The sequence below is a fragment of the Pleurodeles waltl genome, chromosome 8 (genome assembly GCF_031143425.1).
Source record: "Pleurodeles waltl isolate 20211129_DDA chromosome 8, aPleWal1.hap1.20221129, whole genome shotgun sequence".
Lineage (NCBI taxonomy): Eukaryota > Metazoa > Chordata > Amphibia > Caudata > Salamandridae > Pleurodeles > Pleurodeles waltl.
In genome coordinates, this window is record NC_090447.1 from 435,435,012 (window position 1) to 435,459,287 (window position 24,276).

General features: G+C 45.0%; 1 protein-coding gene across 3 annotated transcripts in view; it reads left to right on the top strand.

The window, feature by feature from the left end:
• The window catches only part of TSGA10 (testis specific 10), a 360,446-nt gene extending 340,459 nt beyond the window's left edge, over window positions 1–19,987 (top strand). For all 3 annotated transcript variants that reach the window (XM_069204318.1, XM_069204316.1, XM_069204317.1), the window contains exon 20: window positions 19,256–19,987. In XM_069204318.1, coding sequence (XP_069060419.1) covers window positions 19,256–19,280 — 25 coding nt within the window. In that variant the 3' untranslated portion in view covers window positions 19,281–19,987. The remainder of the gene's footprint in view (window positions 1–19,255) is intronic.
• Window positions 19,988–24,276: the final 4,289 nt, after the last annotated feature.

A 24,276-nucleotide genomic window follows, 5' to 3' on the forward strand; every position in this document is an offset into this window, starting at 1 on the left:
AAAAATACCTCCCAAAAACGAAAATCACATCTTATAGAGTATGCTAGTGGAACAAAAAAAATAATCTACTCCATCCCCTATCCTACGTTACCAACATTATACCAGTTATGCCATTTCCTTCAGTTTTTCATCCACTTATGCCCGATCACTGTGGGCTTGGAAATTCTGTTTTGTGCACAAGTGTCTGCTTTCGCCCAAGCAGGATTATGATGGAAATCATGGGTGCAAATTGCACAAATACACTCTCTGTACACGCAGGAATGGGTAATGGCATGCTCTCTGAGTGTGTTCCTCATTCCTGTATCATTGGGAACGAGTTGTGCACTCACTAATTTACAGCTCCCTTGCTCTATCATGAATGTGTTCAATTTGCACCACAACCTTTGACCATGATCGGGCCTTTAATATCCACTTATTCTCCCTATTTACAGCTTCAAACCATCATGCACATAAACCCACCTCAGTCATCTTTACTCATCTCCTCTCACATCATTAACCCCAACTCACCTCTCCTTCCATCCTTCACACCAACAACCAAATCCAACCTCTCCTCCTCCTACCGACTTCATCACTTACAGACCCTTTCTTCCTCTTCCATCCTTTCATCTTTGCATTCTTTTCATACGTCACCCTTTAATTCTGTCCTGGAATACATATACTCATTTCCAAATAGTAGTTCCCTACTTCCCTGTTATACTCACTGCTTGCCACATTCTTATGAAAAACAATGCTAACATTCTCTGACACACCTCCAATCCATCATCATCTGTAATACCATATTTTCCATCCCCTCAGTCCTCTCCTGCTCTCTCCGATCCCCCCATCATTTAGTCTTTCTCTTGGGAAAGGAATTACTCCTGTATGGTGTGCAGATGTGTTCCACCGCCTTGAGTGCCTGTGTGTATTTGGTATCCTGCTTTTTATTTTGATCTTAGCTTCACATTAATCTATTGTGTGCACAGATGCCAAGGTTTGTCCCTTGACATGAGTGATGTCCTGGACATGTCCTGTGACCTTAAAGGGCACACCAAGAGTGCACTAATTGTACTGGGAGCAGCCTACTGTCCCTGTCATGGGTTCAGCACATGTAACGGTTGTGGCAGCATACGCAGGTTTGTGATAGCTGTACCTTTTTAGTTTGAGCCTACCAGACAGTGCTAGTTGTTTAAATCAATCGTATTTGTGGAGTGCACAGTTGCCAGCTGGTGTCCCAGAGCTATAACACAACAGACCTGAATAGTGAAGAATTAATCCTCCTCACAAAGCCAGGTCTTTAGTTGTGATCTAAACAGGCTTTCCTTGCCAAGGCGACATAGCGCTACAGGGAGCTCGTTACAGGGCTTGGCAGCTAACACAGTAAAGGAGCAGCCCCCCTTGGTTGTCAAACGAAACCAGGGACATTTTTAAACAAGCATTTGCAATGCAATGGATCTCACATTTGCTTGAGTTAGAGCTATTAGCATTGTAAATTTCTAACTGGACTTTTCTTACCACTTAAATTTAAAATGAAAAGTAAAACAGTTGGCATAAGCGAGCTGATTCAAAGTGCCATGGCCGCCATGAGCATGAGCGCGAAGGAGGGACACAAAAAGAAAAATAAGTTTGTCTGCAGTCAAACGTATCAGCAGTCGTGCAATTATCCATGTACCAGGGGCAGTATGCAAGGCGGTAACTAAACTGCCCCAAGGAGGGACAAACACAAAGCATTTACCAATGATAATGGAGGATTTTTTAAAGGCAAGCCCATGAACGAGTGAAAGTTATGGACGTGCGGTAATTTGAAGGAAATAAATGCTGCCGTAAATTCACATTTAGCAAGCGTGAGCAACTGATGTTCATGTTTTGTTGAATTTAGTGCTTTTTCTTAGCACAGAATGCATTCTTGCGTCCATTTCGGATGTGAGATGGTATTTTGCCCTAAGGAAATAACTCTAAATTCAGAATCACTCTTCTTGCGCAATTCTGCTAATATCTTGCCCACCGTTACGTTATTTTGATGAGTAGAAGTGCACTTCACCTGGCTGCTGTGGTTAACTGATTAACACAGGACACAATTGTTGTTATTATTATTATCTTGATTTGTTGGTCACTGAATTTAGAAGTGGTCATCTCTTTCTGCTCTTGACTGGCAATGTTGTGTACTCTGGGCATCTTTCACGTATTTCTTGCAGGTGCCGGCTAGGTGTGCACACCTCGTTTGCAGCAGCTTCACTGCTCCGCGGACGCCCATGGGAATTACTGAAATCTATAGTTTGGAACACTTTTTTCAAATTTGAACCCTTTTGCGCATTTTGTAGAGCCTATCTTATACTGTTCTGATGCAAGTTTAAAATAATGACTTACATATTCCCAGTGCTTTCTGTCACAGACTGGGACCTAAACATTTTCAAGTAACTATTTTCCACTGCACCAACCAGAGTCAGTGTTTCTTTGGGTATAGACACAGACCTCCGTAGTGCATTAACTAATGAATAGTTCATAATGTACAATAGTGCATTTCCCACTGATTAATAACTTGCATTTATTTTTCTGTTAAGCGGTGTATTATTTTATATGTACTGAAAGTGGTAGACTGAAAAAGCTACAGAATAATTTGGTTTTTTTAGTCATGCTTTTGACGCCTCCCCTACACTCACTCACCAAACGCACTTTGTAGAGAGAGTGCCGGACCTTCAGACTAAGAAATGCTCTTAATGAATGGGTGTGATCCTGTATTACTGGCAGGGTCACTTGAATTATGTGATTGTGCGGCTGCGGTGATTGTCGCATAATTATAGATTTGCCATATTTGCCACATAATCCATCACATGCCACACAATCTGCAGATTTTTCACACAAAAAAAGTGTTTTTAGTTCAAACTGTTCAAAAGTTACTAAAAACACAGCAACACGTGATGCCGCGCAGTGAAAGGCTGTTTGTGAAGCTGGACTTGTCACCTTGTTGTTTCTTTTTGCTATATGTGGGTACCAAAATGGTACTAATCAGGTGCAACCAATGTCCAGACAGTGTTACAAAGTTTTAAAATTATGAAGTAACACTATTACAAAATGAGCCGTATTATGTTCATAATTTGTGTTTTGTTGCTGCATAATTTACTCAACCCTGCCACAGCACGTGGCAGACTCATCTGTCTGCCATGTGGAAAGAACCAAGGCAGAAAAACACCATTACTGGAACCTCAAAACAGGAAGCTCTTCTCGGCAGGTTTGATTTTAGCACCATTTTTGCAAGACCCACATCTTAGTTTTGAAAACACTAAGCAAAAATAGATATTTTCTGAAAATGGGGTCTGGTACACGTATAAACAAATGTTATAAAGAGCTCTAAGGCATGTATATTTTATAAGTAATTTGAAATGTAGTAATCCTTGAAGCAGAAAATAGGGTGGATTTATCAAAAACACGAAAGTGTGGTGTGTCACAAAACAGCACACAACTTTCTTTTTTTCTACACTTTTTTTTTCTTGCGGGCCATAAGAAATTCAGTGGTGGCTTCTGATTACAGTAAGTTCATTCTGAAGGTAAGGTGGAGTTAGTGAGGGAGCTCGGCTGGTTGAAGGGGTCTGTGCTTTCATTACCTCAGAGGGTGTGCATATTAATTACAACACAAGTGATATTTACTGTACCTCAGGAACATACGACAGAGTTAAGTTACCGGCAGCACTGGCTAATAAATTCTGTATGGTAATAAGGCAAAAGAACCATAAAAAATGGAGTGAAATAAAATTATTGATAAAGTATATTGATACCAACAAAAGAGACCGTCTTCCCTTTATCAAACAAAAAAGCAAACTACAGAAAGGTTAACAGAGACGCAGATTGGCATTATGCTGGTCACCTAACTAGGTCCCGGAGAGTACAGCCACGCGAGAAAGCAGCAAACAAATACGATGTTTTAATAAATCGGCAGAAAGGCAACCTGTCGGCCGTGGGAGCCCGGGTCACTGTGGGCAGGAAGATACCGCAGCGCCTTTTGCACGTCTGCACAACAGAGTGTGCAATCCAGCTGCCAGATACCCGACGCCTGAGGAGAAGGCGGATCTGCTACACATGATGAAGTGGAGCTTGCACAACACACGACAAAAATAATAAAAAAAGTCAGTTAACGTCTCTTGTAGTGACATTCTACTCAACTTTTGCTTATTTTTTCAAGAATTTTTCAGCATTTTCCCTAGTCAGAAATATTTGCACCGAGGTGACGGTATCATTGAGGCCCCCAGGAGCATTGTACAGTATCCACATCTGCTACTGATGTCCAACTGGAAAAAAACAGGGATGTAGGAGAATCCTATCACAATGACTATAATCTCCCTGCTAATAATTATATGTCTGGCATGAGGCGAGCTCACTGAAAACATTTCGCATATTTTGTAATCAATAACATTGTTCACTTTTTTTCCTCTGCAAGACTGGACGCTCAAACCAGCCTAGGAATGCGACATCGAGGGTAAAGCCCGTGTTTAAACATTGATGCTTTCAAAATAAGAGCTTTCAATGTTTGCATAGTTGCACCTGGAGTATTTATACTCGCAAAATAAATAATTCTACCTCACGGTAGATGATTTGGATACGGTCACATTGTCGGTCGGTCTCGTCCCATTCCTGATGGGCGTCCACCGGCGCCATGTGAATATGAAATATCTCAGTAAAAAAACCACAGTTTCGGCTGTGTCACTAAGCAGCTGAACTCATGTCCATTTTCAGTGAGCAAATAGGGATAATGGCAGAAAACACACTTCTTTGAAGAAGATCCTCGAACACAACCCGATCTCCTGGTTCCTTTAATTGTGCAAAATGTTTTTGTTTTTTTTTCAACAGGCAAATGTTGGGCTTGCGTTTTGCTTCAAGGGAACGTCTTGTTTTCTTAAAATGGGATCCAACATATTTTATGCAGGGTCGTAAGAGAACCCCTGGCGATGTGACATAAATGAAAAAAACCGAAGATATTTATCCACTGGGAAGGAAGCGACTGAAGTCTACCTAGTTGAATATAGACTCCATCGTACTGTTTGTGTTACTAATCAGAGGCAGTACAACCTTTTCAGGTCTGGCCATTCAATAAAACAAGTTAATTGTCATCTTCTACCAACAGCGCCCACCAGCAACAAAAATGTTTTTAATACGAAATATGTTGTGTGGGCAGCGCTGGTCTCGCAGCCCCAGATTGTGGTAAGAAAGGCACGTTAAACAATAAAGGGGGCGATTTTAAAGGGGATGGCAGGGCGATGCAGTGCGGCACGAGACTACTCGTGACAACAACAAACAGGGAAAAAAGTAGTCCACGAGCCGGATGGAAAACAGCGAGCCTCGCATGTTTTCTGAACTTGGTCGATGCACTTGAGGAGGGCTCACCACTGGAAAAGGCATGACGTATGCATGCCTTCCACTAATGAAATCAAGCAGATTCTAAGAGGCAAGCCCACAAGTCAATGAAAGACACTGACGTGACGTGGACAGGGCTCCGAGCCCTTTTTTATTCCTAAAGAGTCTCGCTTAGCGAAACGCATGCGCAAGCGCATGCGACGCAGGCTCGACCCTAAAAAGAGCATGTTCTAAACGCAAAGTGATGCCTGGCAGATAATGATTGAGTCTGATGCACAGATATCTGGGAGCAAAATAATAAAAGGCCCGAAATGCAAAACCTTTGGTTTGTGGATGATGCATTTATTGACGGGAAGCCAGGGGAGTCCTTTCATATGTAACTGGCCCAAATGAGATTTGGGCAATCCCAGAATCAACCTGGCTGCTACATTTTATACAGTCTGTAACCGATTAAGAAGATAAGCAGGGAGACCCAGATAGAGAGCATTTGCGTAGTCTAATCTTGCATATATATAACAGCATGGACAATGGTTTTCCGAGCATCTAAGGGAACATATCTCAGTGTCTTTTCTAATGCCCTTAGTATGGCAAAACAAGCCCCTGCTACGGCAGAAATCTGATGGCTGAAGGAAAGAGTATTATCAAGTTTAACGGCTAATTTCTCGTGACCACCGTGGGTGGTGGAGAGGGTCCTAGTTCATCTGGCCACCAGTCATTGGGCCTAGAAGAGAGAGAGACACCAATGAGTAAGATCTCAATTTTGGAAGTGCTAAACTTTAGGCAATTCTTGTTTATCTGGTTGACCACCTCTAACAGGCATTGCTTGAACCGAACTGGCTCATCTAGAGCTTGCTTACCAGAAGATAAGACAAGCTGAGTATCATCAGCATAGGATATTGCTTTAATACCATATTTTTCCACAATAAATGCTAGAGGTGTCATGTACACATTGAATAATGTAGGGCTCAGTGAAGAACACTGAGGGACACCATACTTAATTGCTTTAGGCCCTGAAAGAAATGGCTTCAAATACACTGCTTGTTCTTTATAAGATACAAATGATTGGCTCTAGCTCAGGGCTGACCCACCAATCACCAGATATGCCAATCTGCATAGTAATAGTTGGTGGGAGATGGTGTCAAATGCAACCAACAAGTCCAGCACGGTGAGGTGGGAGGCCTTCTGACCTTCATCGAGATGGAATATTGTCTCCTCAGCTATCTCCAAAAAAGCCATTTGTGTACTATGTTTGGAGCGGAAATCTGACTGTGAGGGATTTAATAAATTATTTCTGTCCAGATAAGCGCTTAATTGGTGATTGACCAATTTTTCCAAGACGTTTGCTGCTGCCAGGAGTCATGAAATGGGGCTAAAATCTTCCAGTTTAGCTGGATCTGCGGCTCTTTTTTCAATAAAGAGTTATCCACTGCCTGGCTAAAAGACATTGCCACTGCTAGTTAATGGCTCTGCTTTGACCGCTTTTAAATGCAGTGATAATCAGGGCTTGCTCAATGGGCAAACGAGGATGGCATTTTATGACTAGTGCTTCAAGAATGGGAGTCAATGTACACCGCTGCCACCTGCTGTCCTGGTAAGCCCGTGCAGCTCAATAGGTTAATGCAACTTCCTCAAAATGTTGTCTGTAACTAGAACCCAGTTGTTCAAATCCTAATCCTTCAGAGGTCGATAAAGTAAGATGTATTGTGAGACTGGGGCAGATTCTCTCACTTTAAGCTTGCATGCCTAAAGAGAGTTATGTTTTGCAGTAAAGTCAGACATCAGAGTCATCTGTTTCTTAAGGGATGGCAGGACTGGAGCAGCCACATAACTCATGTTGGTGGGGTTGAAGACAAGTGAGTCACATAAATTTCACTGAACCTAAAACAAATATTTTCCTTCATTTAGGACATATGCATCAACCAGTGGTGGTGCGAGGGTCCTGGGCTTACCCCCAGTTCTCATTTAGGGGCTTGAGGGGTCACTGGTATTAAGAAAAGGTCTGTAGACATTAACATTGTTTAACATTGACATTTATGAAAAATAAAAGGAAATAAAATGGATGACCAGTGGAAAAACACACACTGGGCAAGAGAGCAGTACTTTGGCCATGCTACGGGGGAGAGACAAACACATGAAGAGGAAGTGAAGCTGGCATACGCTGACTAAAGAGAAGCAAGGAAATGAGAGTGATGGTGAAGCCAACCAATGGTAAGCAATTGGCGGGCTCTAAGTATTTGTGAGTAAACAAAACGTCTCACAATCAACAATGCATGCTCTGTCTCAGGCAAGACCTAAAAAGCAGTGCCCACATCATTTTGTAGGAGTGCATTTGTAATGCCATACTGTACAGCAACTTGATAATGCTGCACAGCAGCTAAGCCAAAAGGTTACAAAGGTGAGACCTATTGGTTTTGCCAGTGCATGTTATCTGTGTCACTGGAGTGGAGGCCTACTGACTAACTTGCGTAAAGTTCTGCTTCTTAACACTAACATCCCAAGTGCATGTGTTTGTGTGTAGCCTGTGTGCTACATGAATTGGGTGCATGAGTGAATTAGAGTAATGGAGGCCTGTGGAATCTATTTTGGATACCGCAAGACTGGCACTAAGTAAAAGATAGAACCAAGGTTGTTTTCTCAGACACTGGAAGTACATTGTTGACATTCCTAATGCTGGAGGGAGGGGACCTAAATGATGAAGTGGGGGAAAATGAGACAATGATTCTTTAGGAATTCGATTAGGTCTTTTGTTGAGAGAAGCTGCTAATCAGTCTTCCTAAAGAACTGCCATTTGATAGATGGCAAGGTGAAGAATGTGACTACAGTCTCTGACGTTCAGGTTGAAAGGGACCCCTTAGGTAAGGCCAGTCTTTCGTCTTTCCTTTCATCACTCTTCATTGTGGCTGATGACAGCCAGGTGCAGAAAGCTCACACCTCTTTTATGACTATTTTGTGGGTGCCCCCGGCTGGGACTACAATGCAGTGAAGACCATCACTATACGCAAAGGTTGCGTTTTGAGAGCAGCCTGAAAAGGACGCTTTAAGGAGAACCAATCCAAACCAGTTCTGGAAGTGCACACAGTGGATCCATATCTGCTGTCTCCTTTGACTGTATAAATGAGGGACCCATTGACCCACTTGTTGTTCCAGTTCCAAGTTCTTTAAGACCAAGGAAGGAATTACTCCACAGAGTACTCAGAGGCCTGCTGTGCAACCAGAGCTGGTGTTTGCCAGCTTTCTAAAGGTGAGATGATACCACCTGAGCTACATCACCTGCTTGCTTCAAGAGCTAACTACCTGTCCTGGAGTGCCTAGAAGCCATCTTGCCTGCTGAAGGTGAGAAGGGGCCTGCCATTTATGCAGGGGGAGTGACTGTCCAGGAGGATCAAGGTGCAGCATGACCCAGAAATTCTCTTGTAGGGTTCTTTCCTATCACTAAACCTCTATCTAAGCAGAGACTCCTTAGGCTCTTGAAATTTAAATTGTCATAGGTTGTATTGACCATTTTAAGAGCAGACTCTACAGCAGACATGAAAAAAGAAGGTTTAGAGACAGTGAGAAGAAAAAAAGTTTCAAAACTTTTTAAAGAACAGAGAAAAAAACGTTTTCAAACATTTTGGAAACTTTTAGAAGTTTTGGAGTACTTTTCAGCACTTAGTAGAAAGTGTTAGAGGAGAAAAGCAAAACGTTTTGGTTTGGTGTACATACACTGAACTTGTTTTGTATATTCTCTTATGAAAAGTACACAATGATAAAGTGGTAAGTAGTTACAAGTACTTATCCCACCGCTGCACAACCAATATAGGAGGCTGGCCTGGCTTGTAGTGGGTACCAGAGGTACTTACACCTTGTACCAGGTCCAGTTATCCCTTATTAGTGTAGAAGAGGTGTTTCTAGCAGCTTAGACTGATAGAAGGGAGCTATGGCAAAGCAGCTTAGGCTGAACTAGGAGACATGTAAAGCTCCTACTATACCACTGGTGTCATATGCACAATATCATAAGAAAACACAATACACAGATATACTAAAAATAAAGGTACTTTATTTTTATGACAATATGGCAAAAGTATCTCAGTGAGTACCCTCAGTATGAGGATGAGAAATATACACAAGATATATGTACACAAACCAAAATTATGGAGATAATAGCACAAGGAAGTAATGCAAGCAATGTAAAGTTACAGTAGATTACAATAGGAGCACATAGGTATAGGGGCAACACAAACCATATACTCCAAAAGTGGAATGGGAACCACGAATAGACCCCAACCCTATGTGAGCTTGTAGAGGGTCGCTGGGACTGTAAGAAAACAGCGAGGGTTAGAAAAATAGCCCACCCCAAGACCCTGAAAGGTAGGTGTAAAGTGCACCTACAACCCCCAGAGAGCACAGAAGTCATGATAGGGGGATTCTGCAAGGAAAACCAACACCAGCAATGCAACAACAGTGGATTTCCGGACCTGAGTACCTGTAAGACAAGGGGACCAAGTCCAAGAGTCGCGACAGTGTCGAGAGTGGGCAGGAGCCCAGGAAATGCCAGCTGAGGGTGCAAGGAAGCTGCCACCGGATGGAAGAAGCTTGGTGTTTTGCAAGAACGAAGAGGACTAGGAACTTCCCCTTTGGAGGATGGATGTCCCACGTTGTGAAGAAGCTTGCAGAGGTGTTCCCACGCAGAAATATCACAAACAAGCCTTGCTAGCTGCAAGGGTCGCGGATAGGGTTTTTGGATGCTGCGGTGGCCCAGGAGGGACCAGGATGTCGCCACTTGGATGAGGACACAGAGTGGGTGCCCAGCAAGTCAGGGAGACCTCACAGAAGCAGGCAGCACCAGCAGAAGTACCTGAACAGGCACTTAGAAGAAAAGTGAACTGGAGTCCACCCAAAGTCACAAAAGGGAGTCCCACGACGCCGGAGGACAACTCAGAAGGTTGTGCACTGCAGGTTAGAGTGTCGGGGACCCAGGCTTGGCTGTGCATGAAGGAAATCCTGGAAGAGTGCACAGGAGCCGGAGCAGCTGCAAATCACGCGGTACCCAGCAATGCAGTCTAGCGTAGGGAGGCAAGCACTTACCTCCACCAAACTTGGACTGAAGAGTCACTGGATTGTGGGAGTCACTTGGACAGAGTTGCTGAGTTCCAGGGACCATGCTCGTCGTGCTGAGAGGGGACCCAGAGGACCGGTGATGCAGTCTTTTGTTGCCTGCGGTTGTAGGGGGAAGATTCCGTCGACCCACTGGAGATTTCTTCAGAGCTCCTGGTGCAGGGAGGAGGCAGGCTACCCCCAGAGCATGCACCACCTGGAAACAGTCTAGAAAGCCGGCAGGATGAAGCGATACAAGGTTGCTAGTAGTCGTCTTGCTACTTTGTTGCGGTTTTGCAGGCGTCCTGAGCAGTCAGCGGTCGATCCTTTGGCAGAAGGTGAAGAGGGAGATGCAGAGGAACTCTGGTGAGCTCTTGCATTCGTTATCTGAAGAATTCCCCAAAGCAGAGACCCTAAATAGCCAGAAAAGGAGGTTTGGCTACCTAGGAATGAGGATTGGCTACCAAGAGAGGTAAGAGCCTATCAGAAGGAGCCTCTGACGTCACCTGCTGGCACTGGCCACTCAGAGCAATCCAGTGTGCCATAGACACCTCTGTTTCCAAGATGGCAGAGGTCTGGGACACACTGGAGGAGCTCTGGGCACCTCCCCTGGAAGGTGCAGGTCAGGGGAGTGGTCACTCCCCTTTCCTTTGTCCAGTTTCGCGCCAGAGCAGGGCTGGGGGATCCCTAAACCGGTGTAGACTGGCTTATGCAGAGATGGGCACCATCTGTGCCCATCAAAGCATTTCCAGAGGCTGGGGGAGGCTACTCCTCCCCAGCCTTCACACCTATTTCCAAAGGGAGAGGGTGTTACACCCTCTCTCAGAGGAAATCCTTTGTTCTGCCTTCCTGGGCCAGGGCTGCCTGGACCCCAGGAGGGCAGAAACCTGTCTGAGGGGTTGGCAGCAGTTGCAGTGGAGTTCCCGGAAAGGCAGTTTGGCAGTACCCAGGTTCTGTGATAGAGACCCGGGGGATCATGGAATTGTCCCCCCAATGCCAGAATGGCATTGGGGTGACAATTCCATGATCTTGGCCATGTTACATGGCCATGTTCGGAGTTACCATTGTGACGCTATACATAGGTAGTGACCTATGTATAGTGCACGCGTGTAATGGTGTCCCCGCACTCACAAAGTCTGGGGAATTTGCCCTGAACGATGTGGGGGCACCTTGGCTAGTGCCAGGGTGCCCACACACCAAGTAGCTTTGCACCCAACCTTCACCAGGTGAAGGTTAGACAAATAGGTGACTTATAAGTTACTTAAGTGCAGTGGTAAATGGCTGTGAAATAACGTGGACGTTATTTCACTCAGGCTGCACTGGCAGGCCTGTGTAAGAATTGTCAGATCTCCCTATGGGTGGCAAAAGAAATGCTGCAGCCCATAGGGATCTCCTGGAACCCCAATACCCTGAGTACCTCAGTACCATATACTAGGGAATTATATGGGTGTACCAGTATGCCAATGTGAATTGGTGAAATTGGTCACTAGCCTGTTAGTGACAATTTGGAAAGCAGAGAGAGCATAACCACTGAGGTTCTGGTTAGCAGAGCCTCAGTGAGACAGTTAGGCATCACACAGGGAACACATACAGGGCACATACTTATGAGCACTGGGGCCCTGTCTGGCAGGGTCCCAGTGACACATAGACTAAAACAACATATATACAGTGAAATATGGGGGTAACATGCCAGGCAAGATGGTACTTTCCTACACTGTCCAGAAACAAATCCCCACTTTTTAAGACACATGCATCATGCCACTGACGGAGGTGCTGAGCGCAGCCGTCATGTGTGAGTGGGAAGGCCTAGCAAAGGTAATGCAAGAGCACAGGGTTTCTTCCGTGTCAGTGAGTTTACAGGTTCTAGCAAGGCAAGAGAAAGCTGTGCAGGATAACCCCAGATGGTGTTCTGTAGAATGCTCAGTAGGAAACAATGAGTAGTGCGGTAAGCCCTCCTTAAAGTCTTTACGGATAAACCCCATTTCATGCAGGGGGCGGGCAGACCGCCAGTGAGCAACCCATTGGACCTGTGCAGCTAAATAATATTGTTCTAAGTCCGGAAGGCCTAATCCACTCACAGTTATGGGTAGCTTTATAGTTGAAAGAGCTACCCAACGGCACCCCAGCAACCAAATCTGATGTGTGGCGTGTCTGAAAAAGGAATGAGGGCTGAGCAGTCGAAGGTTTGCAAAATAATACAATAATTGGGGTAGCATATCTTCTTCTCTAGTGCCACATGGCCCACTACAGAAAGCAGAAGAGAAGACCAAGAGCAAACTGGGCTCGGAGGGACCGTGTCGCTCTGCTGAGATTTCCATCCTGCAAATCAGTAGGGGAAATGGTAGATATTAATACCTAGTTATCAATGGGTAACTGGTTCCCAGTTCAATCTGAGCTCTAATTTTATACAAAGGGGAAAACAGTACCATATGTTAAAGAAATACTAATTACATTTTAAAATCTTTCTCATTTTCTAAAATTTTGTTAGTGCAATTTAGATCCCAAATATTTTAAAGATTTTGGCCCTCATTCTGACCTTGGCGGGCGGCGGAGGCCGCCCGCCAAAGTCCCACCGTCAGGTTACCGTTCCGCGGTCGAAAGACCGCGGCGGTAATTCTGACTTTCCCGCTGGGCTGGCGGGCGGTCTCCTTCAGACCGCCAGCCAGCCCAGCGGGAAAGAGGCTTCCACGATGAAGCCGGCTCGGAATCGAGCCGGCGGAGTGGAAGCTGTGCGACGGGTGCAGTTGCACCCGTCGCGTATTTCACTGTCTGCGCAGCAGACAGTGAAATACATTTAGGGGCCCTCTTACGGGGGCCCCTGCAATGCCCATGCCAGTGGCATGGGCACTGCAGGGGCCCCCAGGGGCCCCGCGACCCCCCCTACCGCCATCCGGATCTCGGCGGTCCGACCGCCGGGATCTGGATGGCGGTAGGGGGGGTCAGAATCCCCGCGGCGGTGCAGCAAGCTGCGCCGCCGCGGAGGATTCAATGGGGCCGCGGTACACTGGCGGGACCCCGCCAGTGGTGCCGGTCCGACCGCGGCTTTACCGCCGCGGTCGGAATCCCCATTGAAGCACCGCCGGCTTGTCGGCGGTGCTCCCGCGGTCCTCCGCCCTGGCGGTCAAAGACCGCCAGGGTCAGAATGAGGGCCTTTATGTGTACTTTGACACTGAGGGATAAGCCAGATCACTGGTTTGGCTTTTGCTCAACTGCAAAACCATTTTAAGACATAGACAGAGTGGGCAATTGCGTTGCACGACATCGCAAGGGGTCTGGCCCCTGCTTACCCTCTACAAGCATGATCAGCAGACCATTGCATCAGAAGAGTTTGACGGGGTGGGTGAGTGCTCATTGTTCAACCACTTGACAGTGCCTCTTCTCATTCCCTCCTGTCTGCAGAGACAACTCTCCAGGTACACAATACCTTCCAATACTCTTGGTGGACCTATCTTGTCTGATATTAGGAATTGTCCTGCCTTGTTCTTTTCTTCCTTATTTATTCAGTTCTTAGCAACAACCCTTTGAATCAGTTGCTGTGGGTCTCCCATCTAATCTCGTTTTCATCCTCCTCCTTTAATATTTTTGACTGGTAGTCCAGGCTCCCAGCTCTGAGATAAATGTAGAGACCCGGACATACACTGTAGTGCTGCAAGACTCCAGACAAGTTGTGGGTACCTCACATCCAGACATTAGGTGTGAGACTGTCGCCCACACCATCTGTTCTGCTTCATTATTATTTTTTTAGGTTGAAAGTTCATTGGAGGTTGAGGTAAGCCAGATGTTTTTGTTCAACTTGTTTAAACTAGCATGAAGTTGCTTAACCTAATGTTTCCCAAATTGTTTGCCATGAGTTTTAATATGTTTAGCAACATAATCAAAATGTTGCTTTTAATTTCTCTCCAAGAAAGATTGGGTAGATTTGGGTATGGGTGATGGCCCTGATACAGTGCAGAAGGGCATTTGTTTACTATAGAACAAGGACGTGATATGACACCTGAATGTAGCACACAGGGAGGCAATCACAAAAAACCACAGTGAATAAATAGTGCTATATAAAAAAGAGTAAATGCACTGATAACGTAATGGGGTGTGGCCTCTTTTGGATGTATCTGTAAAACTGGCGTTTGTTGTTAAATTTCGGTCCTGAATTTTGACCCTTTATCCTGATTTTTTCTCCTGAATATTTTACAGTCCTGGCCGGAATTTGACTCCATGTTACGTGGTCACCCTAATTAGACCTGCATGGCATAATATTGCACATTTGTAAATCCTGGACGGGTGAAGAGAGTGTGTATTCTAGGATGGTGATGCTGTGCAATGGTTTTGAACTCACATAAACTCAAGAGTTTGTGGCTATTCACAAATTTCACCACCATTCATTCCAAGGCTAGAGGTTTCCTTTCCAGGATCAGAATAGGCAATGAACACCCACCATAATAATGGCGGTGTATAAGAATAGCTTTCAATTTTTTTCCTGTGAAGGGAAAAAAATACAGTTCTACGAAAGAAAATATTCCCCTACGGAGAAAAAAAAAGTACGTTTGTAAAAAAGCAAGTGCATTTTTTCATCAACAGTAAGCCCTATATAAATGTGCACAGGTGGAAAGCCCATTGTAGGAAATCAAATAGGTATTCACAAATATTTTCCAGTATTGCTCGTAGAAACCAACAATGCTATGAGGTGGAATACATCTGAAGCAGCACCTTGTTAGTGAAATCCCCTAGCACTATATAGAGAAAAAGTTCTATTCTGCAATACTTTTCCATGCTAGAACACTGAACTTTCAAACTTTGTCATTGAAAGACTGTAAGGGTTGGAAAACCCAAGAGTATTTTAGGAAACCTTTACAAACTCCTAAAGGTCAGGCATTTCTACCTATTCCACACTGTAAACCTTGAAGTGCAGATTTCCAAATTTCAGTGAGGCTCTGGCCAACAGCTGCATTCAAATTAGGCTTCTTCGTGCTGCATGCCTCCTGAAGAGGGGAGCTGCACGTGTTTATTTGTGAGCATGATGCGTGCTGTTCTCGCACTGTGCCTTGCATTGGTTGTCATTGCTTTGGCTATTACTTGGGAAGCACATCATTTGCCTGTGTTGGCTCATGAGGGTTGTGCTTTTAGATTTGAAGTTACTCGTCCATTGCAGTGTTTCCGTGAATAAAGTCATTTCTCATGCTGATTCCTGTATTTGGTGCAAGCAGCGTGGGTGTACTGTTCTGTTTTTGTTAATTTAAGGATGTGTTTATGGAGGTGTTTTGGTCCTTTACTCATATGAACTTTAATGTTCTTTGTGGATCTTCACTGGTACTCTGTGTGGATGTTTTTCTTTGTGTATTTGTGGATGTTTGGCTAAGTTCTTCTTGGCAAGTAACTGAAAATATTAAATTGGTTTATGGCTGTGTTCGATTGGACCGAAACCCAGGAAGGCCTATCTGCTATATTTCGCTACTTCGAAATATAACAGTCTGCTTTAAAAACATTACATTGGTAGGCATATTTTTGTCTCAGACCACCATGGGCATATTTGAGAGGGAGCTGAGATGCACCTGTAACTCAAGTGTAACATCCATGTGCTTTTAGGTATGCCAATTGCAACATAACACAGATGTCCGATGACTTATGAATGCAACAGACATGGTTGAAAGTGTAAGTGACCGCACTTGCAAAGCTTGCCTGGAGCATACGTCGCTAGTGAATACACCATGAATATATTTTTTGTCTATATTCACAACTCTGCAGTAATCATTTGGGGCAAGTTGAGATGTGGAACGAGCACTAGAATTTCCCAACCGTGAAACGGAAAGCGCGGTGTACTGTTCTTACTACTGCAATAAAGTATTCAACAGAGGATATATATAGTGGAGGGTTCTTTAGAGACATATCATTTGGGAGTGGTGTGGCTGCTTGTATTGCTATTGGTTAATCAAGCTTCTTTTTAAACTACAAGTGAACGAAAAACACAGTTTAGTGGCAAGGAAAATAATTTTATTGGCACCACAACTCCTGGTAAAGCATTATCAACTGTTGCAGCAGCCCAAAAATAGAATAACTAGTAGTGTTAATCTATGTTTTAATGTACCTCATTATTGCTGTAGTTATAAGAATGTCAAACAAGGTTATTGACAATAACAAACAATTGACTTAAAATATCTTTGAAATTGTAACTGTCCTGTGAAAGGTGAGATTATCACTTCTCTGTAGCCTCCAGCCGTCTAATCCTGCCTGTGTACATGTCAGTGCAATTCAACAAAAGCCAGTTTTCAGGTATCCTATTCCCAAAGAAATGGATATGGATTATTTTGATGTAATTCTGAATAAGTAAAACTGCACATCCTTTACGTTCAGCATTAAAGGTGAATTAAACAAAAGTAGCAACCTTTTGTGACACAGTAAAGTGGGCAGCATGTACCCAGGGGCAGCATTTTGGTAACAAATTTGACAATTGATTTACGCATGGCTAAAGTGCCCACATATCTTATTGGTACATTTCAGAGATGACCTTTTTCGTTTTGTGCATGTCATTAAAAATGAGATAGTCTCAAACTTAGCTACTACAAGTCAGTATTGCAATCTTTTCTGGATTGGAGAATTTTGGAGGATTGATGAATAATGGAGTGAGAAAAATATACATTTGAACTGAAGTTTGACTTGTGGAAGCCTATCCAATATTATAACTTAATTCAAAGATAAAGGGCCTCATTACAACATTGGCGGGCGGCAAGCGCCGCCCGCCAAGTTGTTACCGCCGTGCAGCTGCCAATGCGGCCGCACTCCCGAGGTACCCATTATGACATCCCCGCTGGGCCGCAACATGGGACCGGCTCCGAAAAGAGCCGGCGGTGTTGCGGCCGTGCGACAGGTGCTGTTGCACCCGTCGCGCTTTTCAGCCGCATGGGGCCCTGTCAGGGGGCCCCTCGACTCCCCGTACCACCAGCCTTTTCCTGGCGGTTCAAACCGCCAGGAAATGGCTGGCAGTAGGGGGACTCGTAATTGCCCTGGCGGATTACTACCGCCGGGGCCATTGTGGTGGAAGAACGCCGGCCCCAGCGGTGCGACCGCGGTGCTTCCGCCGCGGTCGTAATGACCCTGGAAGCACCGCCAGCCTGTTGGCTGTGCTTCCGTCATTTCAGCCCTGGCGGTCTTGTACCGCCAGGGTTGAAATGACCCCCAAAGTATCTTCCTGAATTGGAGAGACATCTTGAGAATTTAGGGGCATATTTACAAGAAAGTGGTGCATCGGTCCAGATTCGCCACTTTTCTTGCATCGCCTCTGCCCCACCTAACGACTCCATGGTTGCGGCGTATGTATAATAAGCTGCAACAAGGCAGATGTTAGGACAATAACGTCAACATTTTTGCCGCTATTGTGGCGCCTTGCTGCACTAGCGTCAAAAATGTTGACGCTAGTTCAGCAGAGCACAGGGAGGCCCATTGATTAAAATGGGTATGTCATTTTAATGCCTGCTCAGAGCAGGCATTAAAAATTATGGAAAAAATGGTGCAGTGTAATGTAGTAAATTTCACTGCGCCATTTCGTTCGGGCCTCCTTGCGTTGCAACGTCCCTCTTGTATACATTATGCCTGGTGCAGGCATAATGTGGCGCCAGGGTTTACAGCGGTTTACAGAGTGGTGCAACGCATGCATTGCACCACTCTGTAAGTATGGCGCAGAAGAAAGGCCTCCTTAACGCTGCCTTAGTGTAAAAAAAATATTCCGCTAGGGCGGCTCAAGATGGCGGTACGGTTTTGTAAATATGCCCCATAATGTGCCAATCCAATCAGTACAATTCGATTGAAATGTGGATTATAATTAGCAAACATGGTGCTTTCTAGGGAGCTGATCCGAATTAAAAACTTCCACACCTGAAACTTTATTGAATGTATTTGCAAATTTGTAACAAAAAGTCTCTTTGGAGCCAGGAAAATTTGTCAACGTAGGTTTATTCCCTTTGAATGAAAAATGAAAACATTACATGCACGTCATAAGTTAGGATGAGTACAATGAATTAACACCTTGATTGCCTAACCAGATTACCACTTACCATGTAACTACACTACATTTTATCAATGGTTTGACAAGTACTTGTTTATATAATAGTTCACGCACTGAAGTCAAATGATTTTTGTCAGTGTTCCTACTTGGGTTGAGGAAACCATGTAGCGATGGGACTAGTTGTCGATCCCACTGAGTCATTATTCTATGCCTTGTTTATAAACATTTGTTTAAACATAGAATGTGAAATCTGAATACGTTTGTTATTGGAGATCCAGAGTATTTAAAAATAAAATAACTTGCTGTTTTTCAATCTGATGTTTGCTAAACTAGAAATATTAGGGTTTGTTGCTTTTCTACCTACTGTTGTATGTGTACGCGTATTGGCGTAGGTCAGTGTGATTTATCTGTAACCGACTCATGCTTATTTAAAACAAATGTATGAAGTCTTTGCGACAGAGTAATATTGTGCTAGACAAAGCTGCTCACTAAAATTGGAATGGCACAAAGATGCTGCTCTTGCAAATTTAGGGGAAAGTTGCATTGTGCGAGTCCCAAGACCATTTACGGCCCTCCTGTTTCCATACGTAGTTCAACCCAGAATGCACCTCTTTGCACCCTCATTATTTTTGGATGAAAGGCACTGCAGTCTACCACCATGCACAGACGCATGTTTTATCCCATGTGTATGTTGTGTACCTCCCTGGTTCTCTCTCATTCATTACACCACTTCTTTTTACTAATTCCCATCATTGGCTTTCACGCTTCCTCTGCTGATTAGGATGCAGCACGGAAAGAATGGATATTGAGATTGTAAACTGTAAGAATATTCCTTCTTAATGTCTCCTTTTCTGTTCTTTACAGGAGCTTTCTATACAGGGACTACTAGCCCTTTCCTAGATGACGCTCGTAAAGATTCTGCACATCCTGTGAAGATATTCAAGTTTATCACGCACCTGAGTTTTTGTTTATGGTGGTTTGTGTAAATCATATGATTGAATGTAAGAGGGAATAGAAATTTCACTTATTTATTTTGAATTTGCGTTTTTGACTTTTTAATGTGATTTAATTGCAATACTAAATTTCAGTTATTTGATTGTCACTGTGCCATTTGATATAACACTGGGTATAGATCGGTCCCGGAGTCATAATACTGACGCTTTTTTCAGTACTGAAGAACCCACTAGTGTAAAGTCAAGGGAAGAGCAATAGAAATAGCCGTAGCCAAGCAATGATGTGTAGTTCCCCAGGGTCAGCTGTGAAAACGTGCCTCGTCATTGTGATAGGGTTCTGCATTCTGAAGGTTAAGGTTTGCTGTGAATTAAAATGAGGCACAAATTCCAAAACCAAGTTAGGGTACTCATACCTTGTATAATGTGCAAAAAGTATATCAGTGAGTGCAAGAAGCATATTTTAAAAATGCCTTACATACTCCATGTTGAGCATAGTATTACATGATCTTCATTTCATTACCTACATTATATTGTATTTTGTATTGCATTTTTTTTTATTTGAAAATGTACAGTAACAAATTATGTTTTTTTTACAAAGAGATACGTTTTTCAGAATTGAAATAAATTCATTTCTTTTATGCAACTTTTGAGTATGTCTTTTAGCCCACTGGCGACTCCTAAATGTCAATATGTCATTCATGTTAGACATGAGGCACGGTTTTACACTTGGAAGGTGAAACTGGGTGAAAGAATCTATTTTGGAATTTTTTGGAAACGTTTATGTAACATATGGGGAGGCTAATCTATTCCTCGAAATTGTGTATCCACGTGTAATGCTGCAAAGCTCTGGTATATGCTAGATATGTATGAAACATGATTATCAGTGATGTTAACCTATATATCATTATTTGTATTGAGGGACCCTACCAACCTGACACAGAGTGTGGATCTCTTATGAGTTATTCCCTTCAGAGTATATTAGAGCAATGGGACTTTAGTGGAGACAGAAGGTCTCGCCAGGTCAGAATGCCATTTGTACTGCAGTGCGCAAGGACTAGTAGCCATTTTGGTGGACTGTGGCATCTCGTTCTCTTGTAGCTGGTTTATTAAGTAGTAAGTATTTCTAAATCAGTCAAATCAGTCATAACGTCTGTCCTTCAAATGAATTGATACTGAGGTTATTAATAAAGATAGTGCACTGCTTTCCGCACATACCCGAGTTTTAGTTGTCTTCTGCCTGTTGAAGGGTGGGGAGCACACAAAATATAGTCATTGAAACATGGATAAGAAACGTGTGTTTAATTTGTGCCGCACACATAATAGGCAACAAGTCAAGATTCTAAGCGGGTTCTATGTGATAACACGAAAACATTTTTTGTAAAACTAACTTTTCAAAAACATTTTACAATAACCTTGTCATAGTAAAACTATGTAGTATATTATTTTTATCAAACCATATTCACATAAATTTCTCTTAACATTTTCTTTCATTTTGTTAAAAGGAAAAAGGAGCTGTTCTACACCTAAAACTTGGGAACTAACCAGTGCTCCCTGCTTCCTTTTTTGCATAATGTGTGCAGCACTCTAAGCCATAAAGGGTATTGTCTTGAATTAGGGTGGGTGCTCCTTTGTGTCTGGACAAAGCTGTACCTCTCTGAAGAGCATAAGAGCACTAATAAGAGCAAACTTCATGTCGCTGGTTGCTTTTATTCATTCAACGTTGGCTTTAACGGTATTTTACCAATCCCAATCTGTAACACTGTGCTTGAAGTGGTATAAGGCTTTTGTAATTTTTCACCTGGACATGGATGACACTAGCTAATCCTGTGCTTAATGACTTTGCTGTAAAAATGGCAAAAGACTTTGACTCTCGTTTCAACCTCAGCAGTCTTCCGCCAACCATATTATGACTACTGGCAACCCTCCGCCCTTTTTTGGACAGAGGGCCGCCAGCAGCCGTACTGGCGGTAGGCGGTGTAGTGGAGGCTGTTCCACCGTCACCGCCACGTCATCAGAACGCCGCCCTCCGTAATACGACTCAGTATTCGGCGTGGCGGTGTTCTGGTGACGGGGTGCTGGCGCCGGAGCAGCCCCCATGGATCCCGTTCCCTCCTGGAGGATCACGTGAACAGGTAAGGTGATCGTCCATTAGGGGAGGGGGGTGTGGGGGGTGTTGTGTGGTGTGTGCGTGAATGGGGTGTGCATGTGAGTGTGTAGAGGGGTTGTGTGAGTGCGTGTATGCATGCAGGGTGTAAGGTGTGTAGGGGAAATGTAACATGTATGTATGTGTGCATGTATGTGCGTGTGTATGTGTGTGAGTGGTGTGAGCGTGCATGTAGAGGGGTGTGGGGGGGTATGTGTGGGAGTTTCAATGGGGGTGGGGGTCCTACTACCTTTTGGGGACAGTAGGGGGGTCGGATGTTGGGGGAGAACTCAGGGGAGGGGGAGGGAGGAGGGGAAGACCCCAATCAGTGCCAGGGAACGAATTCCCTGGCACTGATGGTGCATACCGCCATGGATTTTGTGGCGGTTGAAAACCCCACAAAATCCATGGCGGTATGCGGGGTCCTGATACTGGCGGCGGACTAGTGACGGCCGCCATCGCAGACGGTGCGGGACATTGGCGATTTGGCATTGTAGGAAAGTACCATCTTGCCTGGCATGTTACCCCCATATTTCACTGTATATATGTTGTTTTAGTTGTATGTGTCACTGGGACCCTGCCAGCCAGGGCCCCAGTGCTCATAAGTGTGCCCTGTATGTGTTCCCTGTGTGATGACTAACTGTCTCACTGAGGTTCTGCTAACCAGAACCTCAGTGGTTATGCTCTCATTTCTTTCAAAATTGTCACTAACATGCTAGTGACCAATTTCACCAATTTACATTGGCATACTGGAACACCCTTATAATTCCCTAGTATATGGTAGTGAGGTACCCAGGGTATTGGGGTTACAGGAGATCCCTTTGGGCTGCAGCCTTTCTTTTGCCACCCATAGGGAGCTCTGACAATTCTTACACAGGCATGCCACTGCAGCCTGAGTGAAATAACGTCCACGTTATTTCACAGCCATTTAGCACTGCACTTAAGTAACTTATAAGTCACCTATATGTCTAACCTTTACCTGGTAAAAGTTGGGTGCTAAGTTACTTAGTGTGTGGCACCCTGGCACTAGCCAAGGTGCCCCCACATTGTTCAGGGCAAATTCCCCGGACTTTGTGAGTGCGGGGACACCATTACACGCGTGCACTATACATATGTCACGACATATGTATAGCGTCACAATGGTAACTCCGAACATGGCCATGTAACATGTCTAAGATCATGGAATTGACACCCCAATGCCATTCTGGCATTGGGGAGACAATTCCATGATCCCCCGAGTCTCTAGCACAGACCTGGGTACTGCCAAACTACCTTTCCCGGGGTTTCACTGCAGCTGCTGCTGCTGCCAACCCCTCAGACAGGTTTCGGCCTTGTGGGGTCCAGCCAGGCTTGGCCCAGGAAGGCAGAACAAAGGACTTCCTCAGAGAGAGGGTGTTACACCCTCTCCCTTTGGAATAAGGTGTCAGGGCTGGGGAGGAGTAGCCTCCCCCAGCCTCTGGAAATGCTTTGATGGGCACAGATGGTGCCTATCTCTGCATAAGCCAGCCTACACCGGTTCAGGGATCCCCCAGCCCTGCTCTGGCGCGAAACTGGACAAAGGAAAGGGGAGTGACCACTCCCTTGACCTGCACCTCTCCTGGGAGGTGCCCAGAGCTCCTCCAGTGTGCTCCAGACCTCTGCCATCTTGGAAACAGAGGTGCTGCTGGCACACTGGACTGCTCTGAGTGGCCAGGGCCAGCAGGTGACGTCAGAGACTCCTTCTGATAGGCTCTTACCTGTGTTGCTAGCCTATCCTCCTTCCTAAGTAGCCAAACCTCCTTTTCTGGCTATTTAGGGTCTCGGCTTTGGGGAATTCTTTAAATAACGAATGCAAGAGCTCATCAGAGTTCCTCTGCATCTTTCTCTTCACCTTCTGCCAAGGAATCGACCGCTGACTGCTCTGGACGCCTGCAAAACCGCAACAAAGTAGCAAAGACGACTACTAGCAACCTTGTATCGCTGATCCAGCTGCCTTCTCGACTGCTTTCCTGGTGGTGCATGCTGTGGGGGTAGTCTGCCTCCTCTCTGCACTAGAAGCTCCGAAGAATTCTCCTGTGGGTCGATGGAATCTTCCCCCTGCAACCGCGGGTACCAAAAGACTGCATCACCGGTCCTCTGGGTCCCCTCTCAGCACGACGAGCGTGGTCCCTGGAACTCAGCAACTCTGTCCAAGTGACTCCCACAGTCCAGTGACTCTTCAGTCCAAGTTTGGTGGAGGTAAGTCCTTGCCTCTCCACGCTAGACTGCATTGCTGGGTACCGTGTGATTTGCAGCTGCTCCGGCTCCTGTGCACTCTTCCAGGATTTCCTTTGTGCACAGCCAAGCCTGGGTCCCCGGCACTCTAACCTGCAGTACACGACCTCCTGAGTTGTCCTCCGGAGTCGTGGGACCTTCCTTTGTGACTTCGGGTGAGCTCCGGTTCACTCTTCTTCGTAGTGCCTGTTCCGGCACTTCTGCGGGTGCTGCTTGCTTCTGATTGGGCTCCTTGTCTTGCTGGGCGCCCCCTCTGTCTCCTCACGCAATTGGTGACATCCTGGTCCCTTCTGGGCCACAGCAGCATCCAAAAACCCTAACCGCGACCCTTGCAGCTAGCAAGGCTTGTTTGCGGTCTTTCTGCACGGAAACACCTCTGCAAGCTTCTTCACGACATGGGACATCCATCCTCCGAAGGGGAAGTTCCTAGTCCTCTTCGTTCTTGCAGAATCCACAGCTTCTACCATCCGGTGGCAGCTTCTTTGCACCCTCAGCTGGCATTTCTTGGGCATCTGCCCACTCACGACTTGAGTGTG